The sequence below is a fragment of the Rhinichthys klamathensis genome, unplaced genomic scaffold (genome assembly GCF_029890125.1).
Source record: "Rhinichthys klamathensis goyatoka isolate OS25496 unplaced genomic scaffold, OSU_Roscu_1.1 h1tg000369l_1, whole genome shotgun sequence".
Lineage (NCBI taxonomy): Eukaryota > Metazoa > Chordata > Actinopteri > Cypriniformes > Leuciscidae > Rhinichthys > Rhinichthys klamathensis.
The window spans coordinates 617,094-629,196 of record NW_026606877.1 but is presented as its reverse complement, the minus strand read 5'-3'; the positions used below and the strand labels follow the sequence as shown (position 1 = coordinate 629,196).

The 12,103-nt window shown below is 43.8% G+C and overlaps 1 protein-coding gene across 1 annotated transcript; it reads left to right on the top strand.

Annotated features, from left to right (window-relative positions):
* Nucleotides 1–6,875: 6,875 nt before the first annotated feature.
* LOC130069489 (cytochrome c oxidase subunit 7C, mitochondrial) lies at nucleotides 6,876–8,762 on the top strand. The gene is made up of 3 exons (XM_056233384.1): nucleotides 6,876–7,015; nucleotides 8,355–8,492; nucleotides 8,673–8,762. The coding sequence occupies exons 1-2, from the start codon at nucleotides 6,941–6,943 to the stop codon at nucleotides 8,469–8,471; spliced, it is 192 nt and encodes a 63-aa protein (XP_056089359.1). The 5' UTR covers nucleotides 6,876–6,940; the 3' UTR covers nucleotides 8,472–8,492; nucleotides 8,673–8,762.
* The last annotated feature ends 3,341 nt before the right edge of the window (nucleotides 8,763–12,103 follow it).

Genomic DNA, 12,103 nt, shown 5'->3' with positions numbered 1-12,103 from the left:
TACTGCGTAATATCTTACGCTAGGGGAAAACCTCTTTTCCACGAGATATTGAAGCCAAATATTATCCTTAATTTTGAATTAATGTAAAACGCGTTGCGGCAGACATAGGCAAGGCAGCTCGCGTGCCTATTGGCTGTCCTGCAGCAACTGGAGCGGCCTATCGAGAGAGGCCCTTGGTGAAGTCAGATCCAATGGGGGCGCTTCGCGCCCACTACGTCACCTCCCGCCAAAGCGGGCGTGGCCTGGGCCTATAAATATAGCTCGATGGGCTGATATAATCTGTTTTTTCATCGCCGAAGCGAACCAGAGCGTGTTGCAGGCACGGCAAAGATACGCAGTACACGTTCCCTCTTCTAGAGAGAACCGAGGTTACGTCAGTAACCGAGTACGTTCTCTTACGAGAGGTTCCCTCGTACTGCGTAATATCTTACGCTAGGGGAACACAGTGTAAAACCTTGTGCGTGCTGGGATCCAACACCAAAGTCCCAAGGGCAGGTGCCTGGGGCTCATATAGTGCATAATCACCAGGGACTCACAAAGAGTCTGAGAAGAGAGGCTAGAAGCGTCATTCCCAATAAGTTAGCGTCCTAAGGGACCTAAACACATTAACAGTGTTCCAAACAGTCAGGGTGAAAATGTTCGGCCTGAACTGTGTAACAGGATGGGTCTTACTTTTGCCCATGGAGTAATTTTATCGATCAGCGAGCGGTGCTCAAGCGGTTGTAGTATTCTGAGCTGCAGCAACGGGGCAGACAATACTGATTTTAGACCGAAAGTAGTGTAGCCTGTAAGGCGGGAACCTCTAGGTTATAAAACCTTATAAATGTAGACGGGGAGGCCCAGCCTGCCGCCATACAGATATCCTGCAAGGTAATTCCGCTAGACCAAGCCCACGACGAGGCCATGCCTCTTGTGGAGTGCGCTCTAACACCTAAAGGACACTTCAAGCCTGTAGACGTGTATGCCAGCGTAATGGCATCAACTATCCATCTGGATAGGCTCTGTTTCGATGTGGCTAGTCCCTTAGCACGTCCGCTGAACGAAACGAAGAGCTGCTCAGTCTGTCTGAAAACAGACGAGCGAGACACATAAGCTCTTAATGCCCTGACTGGGCAAAGGAAGCTCGCATCCTTTTCCTCATTGTAAACCGGCAGGGCAGACAGGGAAATAACCTGAGCCCCGAACGGTGTGTAGAGGGATTTAGGCACATATCCGTGTCTTGGTTTGAGTATGACTTTCGAGTCATTTGGCCCAAATTCCATACACGTCGTGCTTACTGAGAGCGCTTGTAAACCCCCTATGCGCTTCACTGAAACAAGAGCCATAAGAAACACTGTCTTGAATGACAGATGTTTCATGTCCAACAAGTGGATTGGCTCGAACAGGGCACCTTTCATGGCTTCCAAAACCGTGGAAAGGTCCCACGTGGGGACTGAGGGGGGTCTGGGAGGATTCAGCCTCTTAGCTCCTTTAAGGAAGCGGATGACCAGATTGTTCTTTCCCAGTGACTGGCCAGTCGCGGGTTTTGTAAACGCTGCTATGGCCGCCACATAAACTTTGAGCATGGATGGGGTTCTGCCCTTATCCAGTAGCTCTTGAAGGAAGGAGAGAACTTCCGTAACCCCGCAGTCTAGGCGTGAAAAACCTCGGGCTTTGCACCAGCCAGAAAACACAGACCATTTTGAGGAATAGAGCCGTCTAGTAGACGGCACTCTAGCCTGAGTGACTGTGTTTAACACTCCCTCCGGGAGGTTTGCGGGTACCCGTTGATGGCCCATGCGTGCAGGGACCACAGCTCCGGGCGAGGATGCCAAATCGAGCCCTTGGCCTGAGAGAGGAGGTCTTTCCTCGTCGGTATTGGCCATGGGGCAGTGCTTGTCAGCTGCATCAGAACTGGGAACCAAGCCTGGTTTTTCCAGAGCGGAGCCACAAGTAGCACTGAGCATCCGTTTTCCCTGATTCGTTCCAATACCTGAGGCAGAAGCGAAACGGGGGGAAAAAATGGGCAGCGCATCCCTGCTCTTGGAGAAAAACTTCGGACAGTGAGCGTTTTCTTGGGACGCAAACAGGTCTACCTGCGCTCTGCCGAATGTCTCCCACAGCAGTAGGACCGTCTGCGGGTGCAGAGACCATTCTCCTGCTGGAACATTGTTTCTGGACAGTCTGTCTGGTCCCAAATTCAGGTGACCAGGCACATGTGCTGCTCTCAATGAGCGCAGATTGTGCTGAGCCCAGACCAGGAGGCGTTCCGTCAGCCTGTAAAGGTTTCGGGACCTGACGCCACCCTGGCGATTTATGTAGGCCACCACTGACATGTTGTCCGAGCGGACCAAGATGTGGTGACCTTTTATTCGGGGACAAAAACGCCTCAGCGCGTTGTCGACTGCCATCATTTCTAGACAGTTTATGTGTAGGAGCTTCTCCCGTTCTGACCACTGGCCAAAGAACGGTCTGCCCTCGAGCAGCACTCCCCATCCCGAGGTGGAGGCATCCGTGGACACCACGCTCACACTCGAGGAGGTCCCCAGGCTTACACCTGACTGGTACCAGCCAATTGCTCTCCAAGGTTTCAGAGCTGTGACGCATTTCTGATCAACCTTGAGGCGAAACAGACCAGAGGCCCATGCCCGAGGTGGTACTCGCGCTTTAGCCATAACTGCAGCGGGCGCATGCGAAGCAGACCCAACTGGAGTACTGATGATGCTGAGGCCATGAGACCCAGCATTTTCTGAAACCTTTTGAGCGGGACTATAGTGCCACAGCAGAAGGATTTCGTGATGCGCTGAATGTTCAGTCTGCGCTCTAGCGACAGTCGCGCTATCATAGACAGCGAGTTCAGTTCTGTGCCCAGAAAAGATATTTTCTGACTGGGAGACAGCGAATTTTTCGCCCAATTGACTTTGAGACCTAGATTCTCGAGATGTTCGAGTAATATGGTCCTGTGTTCTATGAGCTCTGAGTGTGATCGAGCTAGAATCAGCCAATCATCCAAGTAGTTCAAAACTCGCATGCCCCGAAGTTTCAGGGGTGCTAAAGCCACGTCCATGCACATTGTAAATGTACAGGGTGCTAGGGACAGGCCGAACGGTAGGACTGTGTATTGATATGCCTGGCCCTCGAAGGTGAACCTCAAGAATCGCCTGTGTCGCTATTTGTATTTGGAAATACGCGTCCTTCAGATCTATTGACATAAACCAGTCCCCTTGGCAAATCTGCGCGAGAATTTTCCTGGTTGTGAGCATTCTGAACTGGCGTTTCACAAGCACTTCGTTGTGCTTAGATCTAGAATGGGTCTGAGACCCCCGTCTTTTTTTTGGTACCAGAAAATATCTGCTGTATAGGCCCCCTTCGCTCTGAGCTTGAGATAAAGGCTCTATTGCCCCTTTGCTCAATAGTCATTTCGGCTCGAAGTAGATGGGCTAGTTCGGTTTTTACCGTAGTTTTGACCCGCGCCGTGTAGCGGCGGAGACGTCGAGCGAACTGCAGCGAATAGCCTCTTTTTATAATGTTCAGCACCCATTTTGATACCCCGGGGAGCTTTGCCCATGCATTTGCATGAATAGCTAGGGGTAGAATGAGATCTGGGCTCTGGCCGCAACATGGTGGCGACAGGAGAGCTTTGGTGTGCTGTAACGTAAACACTGTGCTTGCAGCGTTTGAGGCAGGGGGCGCGCCGATTGCGGCGGGCAGCCTGGCCGCGCTCGATTCCCTTATAGCAGTTTGCTGAGAGAGACAGGGCTGCCAACTCTCACGCATTCACCATGAGACTCACGCAATTGAGCCAATTCTCACGCTCTCACGCCACACCCCCGATTTCTCACGCTGAAGTGTCAACCCAGTCGGTCAAATGCCTGAAAGATAAGTTTATCTATAGATCTACCAGTTGAGCCATTCGTGATCGACTAGTTTTACCGCAAATTAGTTAAAATATCCTGTAATCTATCTATAGCGAGCGAACGTGCATGCGAGACAGATGTGTTGAGCTCCTAACGGCGCGCTCCTAACCGCGCACGCGCACACGCACACGACGGCAGAGAGGTAAACGAGCTTGCGTGTCTTTCGCAACACAACCCAGTGGACAGTTACACTGTATTGAGACAGTTGAGAAATAATAATATTTTTACAGTTTTCAACAATAATTGTCATTGTTGAACCCTTGGTCTTATTATATTTCTGATTTCTCAGTTTTGTCATTATTTTAGCAAATAATTTATTTTATATGTTTTGAGACAGTTTGTTTGAAGAAGTTTTAAAGAGTTAGTAAAAGAGTAAAGTAAAAGTTAAAACTTTTTTATTTAAGTAGGCATCTATTTTTTATTAAGTAGGCCTATTTATTTTGTATTAATACATAACCTTACTGTATTCATTCATAATGTATCATTATTGCGTGACATTTGTGTCAATAATCGTCAAGCACAGGGGACTTCGCGTAGTGGGAGGGGCCCCCCAAATCAAATTCTGCTTAGGGCCCCCAAAAGGCTCGGACCGGCTCTGGAGACCAGACAGACAGTGTGAGTTTTTTGTGACAATTGTGAGGGAAATACACAATTTATTCCCATAAACTGTGTAGTCAGCCGTTCTCCCTCCCATCTGCACTGTGTGAATTGTGAACGCAGGCAGGTCAGTGAGTTACAGGGCGCTCCTTGTCTCCATCCAGTTTAGGCTGGTAACTAATAGGCCTGTTATATAGTTTATATATTAAGTTAGCAATAGCAGAGTTGTTTGTTTTGCAGCACTGAGCAGTTATTTTACATAACTTTATCATAAAAACAGTACAAAAGCATTTCCAGATGACAAATATCTGGACATGCCTTATGTTAATTATTGTTTTCTAAGAACAGAATGTCAATTAAAATGTTAAATGTAAAATTAAATGTAATGTAAATCTCCCAAGAAATTCTGTACAGATACCAAATACTTTGACAATCAATATATACTTATTACACTTCTGCTAATGCAAGGATTTTGTTTTTGTATTTTTCCCCACACCAAGCCACGCCCCTCAATAAGCCCCTCCCCCATAACCCAAGCCCCGCCCCCCACAATCTCACTCTAAGCTGAACTCAAAAGTTGGCAGCCCTGGAGAGAGCGAGTGGGGCTTAACATGTCTGTGTGTGAATGTTGGCGCAGGACAGCGGGCACATTTACTGCACTGAAAACACAGACGGCCTGAGCTGACTGTATGTGTGTTGGTTTCGTTTTTACAGAAACCGTGGGACATGCAGTGTGTAGTGTTGGGCACTGGGTTGTGGGCACATTCACTACATTTAATGCACAATTGACATGAGTCGATTTTATTTGTGCGAGCCGTGTACTGTGGCGGGCTGTGTTTGTGTGTAGAAATGAACACTGGGCTGTGGGCATTTTTATTACACTCATAACACCATCGGCTGTGGCCGGAATACCAGAAATTACACTGTTTATGTGATTTATCTGGGTCGCCGTGGAAAAGGCATTTGTGTGCAGGCAAGCGGGCCGTGATACCGGCTTGTTTACTGCAAAATACACTGGAACAGTTTCGGTGGAAGTCTGGTCGCGGCGAGACTTAAACACCATTGTTTTCCTAGGAGGGCTAGGAAGACTTTGAGGCCTCTGGCTTTATCTCAATCTTTTGCCGGGGCCCACGCGGAGGGGGCCGGCTGCCGGCAGAGCGAGAGCGTGGTCTCTGGTCCCGGGCTTGACGGCGCTGTGAAGCGGCGGCGGGCGGAGGCTGTGGCTGGGAGCTTCGAGCAGACGGCTATTTTGGGCGATCTGCTGTGAAGCTAGAGCACTTTGGTAAGAAGTGCTTCATAGCCTGTGACGTCTTCTGAACCTCAGCGAATATATCAGCAAAATCTTTGACGGATGAAAGCTTTTCTCAGACGGCGCGGCTTCTTCACTCCGGATCCAGCGATGCGTGAGCTTCACTAAAGAGATGAAAAATCAGATTATATCAGCCCATCGAGCTATATTTATAGGCCCAGGCCACGGACGCTTTGGCGGGAGGTGACGCAGTGGGCGCGAAGCGCCCCCATTGGATCTGACGTCACCAAGGGCCTCTCTCGATAGGCTGCTGCAGTTGCCGCAGGACAGCCAATAGGCATGTGAGCCGCCTTGCCTATGTCTGCATGCTGCCGCAAAGTGTTTTACATTAATTCAAAATTGAGGATAATTTTTGGCTTCAATATCTCATGGAAAAGAGGTTTTCCCCTAGCGTAAGATATTACGCAGTACAAGAGAACCTCTCGTAAGAGAACTAAACGAACTATAAACCTGGCAGCATGAGATGATGTAATAATATAATTTAATGTTTTTTATTAAAGTTATTATAAAATGCTACAAAATATTTTTTTAACATAAGAGCAAGTAGCATTTTCACCCTAAAGTGTCAGTTGTTTGACTCTCTTGATTTATTTTAGTGGTACAAAACAGTCTGTTAAAGCTACTGCTTGAAGTGACAGCGTATTTGATGTCATTTTATTTGAACATAGCCTAATCATAAACACAGTTTAGCACAAACAGTTGTACTAACTTTGTCTGAATAACTTTGTTAATCTCGCATATTCACAAGAAATAGCTTATGCAGTGAAAAATAAGTTGAATATTTCCCTGGATTGACTGATGGTCCCTTATGGATGGTGGTCCCTCTATAAAAGTTTAAATCCCCTGGAATAGGCTAATCACTTATTATTATTATCATCATTAATATTAGTGACCAATTTGGATATTATGAAATATTAATTCAATTATGATATTTTCTCTTATGTATGTGACTTTTGAAACGCCTGCTTCAAAAAATTACAACTTCATTTCCCATAATACCTCGCGCCGCGGTGTGACTGTCACGTTACCCATAAGCCTGTTCGCCCTCTATCTCCAGGCACACAGACAGGAAGGTCGTTGAGAGTCAGACTCACTCAGGTCGAGCAGATCTCACACACTTCAGCAGTAACGTTAAACGATGCTCGGACAAGCCGTGCGACGATTCGCCACCTCTGCGGTGCGCTCCAGTCACTATGCGGAGGGACCTGGAAAGGTGAGGAGATTTTAGGATATGACCAAAATTAGTCGGTTGTTGTTTAAAGCTTCAACGCCTGTATGCCTGATCGGCACAGGCCTGGGTTCATCTGAAGCCCGAGCGGAGCCCGTTTTAAGTGTTTAGTTAAAAGTGATCACATTGGTTTGTACATAGAGGCGGTTAAGCTTATATAAATATTTGTATTAAGTGTTAAACAGTTATTGTAATGGATCTGTTAGGGCGGAGTGCAGGAGTTTCCTTAGATTAGCTTAGCTTAGCATTTGATCAGGCCACCGCGGCTGTGTACGTTAACCGCTAACGTAGTTTTACATTAAGGAAGACCCTCAATGATTTTAAGTGTGAATGCATTCATGTACTTTTATTTATGATTCAATGAGGTTGACTTCTGTTACAATAGTGTTTTATGACCTTGAATTGGCATTAGTGCGCCTGCTGCTTGATGTCTTTATCCCACGGCCATGGAAAAGCTGGAAATATCAGTAACGTTAACTTAGTCATGGAAATTAATAGTCTTAAAATTCATGGTAATTTATATTGTCAATATACATATTTCTAAAGTTATGTTTAACTCTTAAATATGTCAATTGGCTATGTAATGTTATTTTCCCTATATATATATATATATATATATATATATATATATATATATATATATATATATATATATATATATATTTATTTTTATTTTTTTATTACCATAAACTAGTGACCAAACAACTGCAGAAGTCCTTGAAGTTTTATGAAAATGTATTGATCTAAAGGTGTGGGAACTCTCTTCAGCCAATCCACATAACCACAAATGCACCTACATGGTGAAATTCATAAGGTCTTGAAAACATGTTGTAATTTATATAGTGACTTTTTATAGTGAACTCTAAAATATTTTATTGTCTATAAATTGTTCTCTTTTTTTTGTATTGTATGTAATCTGTTTACAATTATATTCAGTAATCACAAATGATTGGAAAAGTCAGGACCAATGATTGGAAAAGTCAAGACCAATGATTGGTCAGAAGCTCAGTCAAGAATTCTGGCTAGTTCACAAAAGCCATATTCAGACGGTCAGTCCAAATCCAAATTTTGTGCATATCTGATTGGAATCCAGTCATTTTTACCAAGTGTGAACGACAAAGTAAATCATTTAGATCAGATGCACAAATCGAATTTGGACTGATAGTGTGAACATAGTCAAAGACCGTATTCAGTTTAATTGAATTTAGGAAGCATGTCTTCAATTATAAAATCAGTCTTGAACCAATAGGACATGTTTATGGTGCTCTACATTAATTTTCCCTAATGTGGTTTCAATAATTTTCTAAATAAATTATTTTTGCAGAACCTGCCGTTCTCAGTAGAAAACAAGTGGAGGCTCCTTGGCATGATGGTGCTGTTCTTTGGCAGTGGATTTGCCTTCCCCTTCATCGTTGTCAGGCATCAGATCCTGAAGAAATGAAGCTCCTATCAGTCACACATTGTAAGTAACTTTGCATCAGACACGTTTTGAGCAAATGACTCTAAATTACCTTTAATATTTTTTATCTCTATTAAAATTTAAACATGGTCACATTGTGAACCATTTCAAACAATATTCAATCATTTAGGATACCATTGTTTATTCTCATCTTACACTGCTCCTTTGTGCTTTGTTTTTTAGGTCAGTGTGATTCTTTTGCAACACAGCTCTCAGTTTCTTCTGGTGTGGATCCTGTAATGTTATTGTAAATAAAATGACCAATTACATTTACTATGTTTTTTCTCCTTTTTTTTTATACCACGCTTTCCTGAAACTTAAAAGCATAGGTTGAAATTACACATGTGAAACTTTTCTCCTTTTAGATATTTAAAGGGATTGAATCCATCCAGTATTTTGTAATTTCAATATAATTTGAACAAAACTCACTATTCATGCTAGTTTCATTAAATTTAGTTTCAGTAAAATGTAGTTAAATTTAGTCTTAAAACTTAAAGTCTTTGTTTACTTAAAACAAAAATTCATCAATACTGACTGAGTAACATAGTTTTATGCAAAAGTTTGGGCACCCCTGATAATTATCATTTCAATTCATAATCTGCTGGGCTTTTTTGAAGCAGCAACTTCATTTGGATATAATTTATACCTTATGGAAACATTTATTGAATCAATAGAAACAATGCAATGTGAATCATAACAAAAACAGACAGGTGCAAAAATTTGGGCACCCCAATGGAACAATTGACCGTTTGCAAAAGCCACGCCCCCTAGTTATTGTTGCTACGCCCGTCAAACAAATGGTCAAACACGACCAGCGCCACAGATTGCCATGACGGGAAGAGGTGCGTCAGTGACCTTTTTTGGAGTAATACCTCCGCGATATCCTCCAGATCGAGGCAAAAGGGGTTACAGTATGCAGTGGAGGGATATATTCAAAATATAAAAATACGCAATGAAGGAGACACGACTACTATCGAGCCTAATCAAGCTCTCAAACCGGTCTCAAGCAAAATCTGAGAAACCCCATGACCTGTAACGTTACCTCAAATGCAACCAGCACAGCCTTGAAGAAGATTTTATAAACTGGTTCAGTGGCTAATTGTTTGGAGTTAGAAATATATAACTCGCGCTGCATATTTAGTAATTTTGCCTCAGATACAGGATTATTCATTCGCTTTAACAAGCAGGTTGTTCATTACCACGGCAACCGCTTGCGTGTCATGCTGAATGCGATTTTCGTGTTTAAAAAGTAACTATACATAATAGACGGAAAGATGCAGATAATCATACATTATTTATATTCGTTACGATTTTGATATGAACTGATGTTGTCAAGTAAGCTTCATGCATTCCCCGTTGCGAACGTGCACTCCTCTTACGTTAGTCTAAACTGTAGTCTACAGGTGCTGCCTGCACTGCTAGTGACTGCTGCTCATTTCCCCCCGAAAATATCATGTTAACAACAACACTTTAGAAAACGTACTTCCTTTGTGGATCCTCTTGATCTGCTTTCTCCATGTGTCTTTGACTAACGTTAATCTCATTGTCTCAGTCTCACGCACGCTGCACGCCATGTTCGACACATTTAACTGGGAGTGGGGCCGTCCACACCGTTTTTATCCATTGTAGGATTTGCGCACGTTGTGTTTTCGGCTTTTGAAACGGAAAGAACACAACTCCTCCAGACAATCTCTCGGGGTATCTAGTGTCCGATTTACAAACGCCGTGGGCGCACCGCTTCACCATCTTGCTTGGAGTCAATGTTTGACGGACCTGCTCATATAGTAACGGTTGCTATGATGTGTGATTGGACAATGGCCGTTTGGGGGGAGGGGCCTGCGAACGGTCAATTACATCAATATTCAACATACAGTATGTCATTTTTGGCCACCAGGGGTCGCTAATCTCTTACAATAACAAAGGCGTATATCGATGACGCAAAGCATCAAGCGGAATTATGGATCTTGTCGTCAAGCTGATGGATCTTTTATGGATGAGTGAATACAGTGATGTTTTGAACATGACTGTGGTATGAAGCAGGTCGCGATTGCTAACGAGAGACGTAACGTTATAAGTTACCAGCGCCACACGCAACGCGAGTCCCGCGGATATAAAGGAATAAGGACATTTCATTCTACAGAACTACACGCAAGTGCTGAATTAATAAGTTACTTACAGGTCAGTTTATTAGACGAATGAAACTTGAGGTAACGCAGCGCTGTTTCACTTGCTCTAACAGTTACACTATCACACTAAAACGGCATTTGAGTGTGTTGAATGTTGTTAGTTAGGTTGTTTGTTGGCTGTATGAGACTAGCAGTAGCCTAAGCTAGATCAACATTAGAATAACATACAGATCATATTCTAACATTTCATCATGTTGAACTAAATAACATTGACTAGTTTTATGTACATTTGCTCACCTGTCTAATAAAGTACATGGAACACTCGCGTCTCTGTCAAGTCGAAGTTAGTCACGGACGTGGAGCTCTCGGCATCTCGAAAGATTTTGATCTTCGTTCTAGTCCTCTTTTTGTCTCAAAGTCTGCTTGACATGGTCCATAATGTTTGAACATAACAGCGTGAGCGTCCTGCTAAGCATAACCCAGTTGTCCACGTCTGTCGCCATGGTTACTACGGCAGTACGAGTGGAAACCGAGGGTTACGCGGATATGACGCCATTGACTGGCGGCGACTCACCCCTGCTGACACGTCCCGTTTCCTTGGTTAAAATCGCAATTTTCTCACAATTTACAAATAGTTGGAAACATTGGGGATATTGTAAGTAATCAACTAAGCAAAATGTATAACATTGACCTAGTGGTTTTTGGCTATTTTACTGCAAAAATCCTACATATTGTACCTTTAAGTAGAGCCTCATTTTGCTGAAATAGCAGCCTGTAGGCGCTTCATATAGCCACTGCTAAGACCCTGAATTCTGGCTGCAGGTATTTTGGCCAATTCTTCCTTGCAGAATGTCTCTAGTTCAGTCAGGTTTGTTGGCTGCAGAGCGTTTACAGCCCACTTCAAAGCATTCCATAGGTTTTCGCTATTGTTCAAGTCTGAGGACTGGGATGGCTATTCTAGAACATTGTGTCTGTGCATGAATTCCTTGGTAGATTTGGAACAATGCTTTGGATCATTGTCCTTCTGAAATAACCACATACGTCTTAACTTCAGCCTTTTGACTGATTCTTGAACATTGTTCTTAAGAATCTGCTGGTACTGGGTGGAATCCATGCAACCCTCAACTTTGAGAAGGTTTCCAGTAGCTGTGCTTGCCACACAGCCCCATAGCATGATGGACCGTCCACCAAATTTTACTGTAGGGAGCAGGTTCTTCTCCTGGAATGCTGTGTTCTTTTTTCCACCATACAAAGTGCTTCAGGGGTGTATTCTATAAAAAAAGGTTCTTACTGTCAAACATACCCTGAACTCTCGGTTGATTAAACCAAACCTTGCTTACTCAAGGCATGCTGGTACCAAAAACGCATCTGTGAGTAAGTTCTTCTAACTCGGAGTATGTTCATGGTTAACACACCGAACATTCTCAACAGAGCGCCAAATCATTCAATGAGTCACCATGGAAACTGACGCTAAGAAAAAGCGCGCTA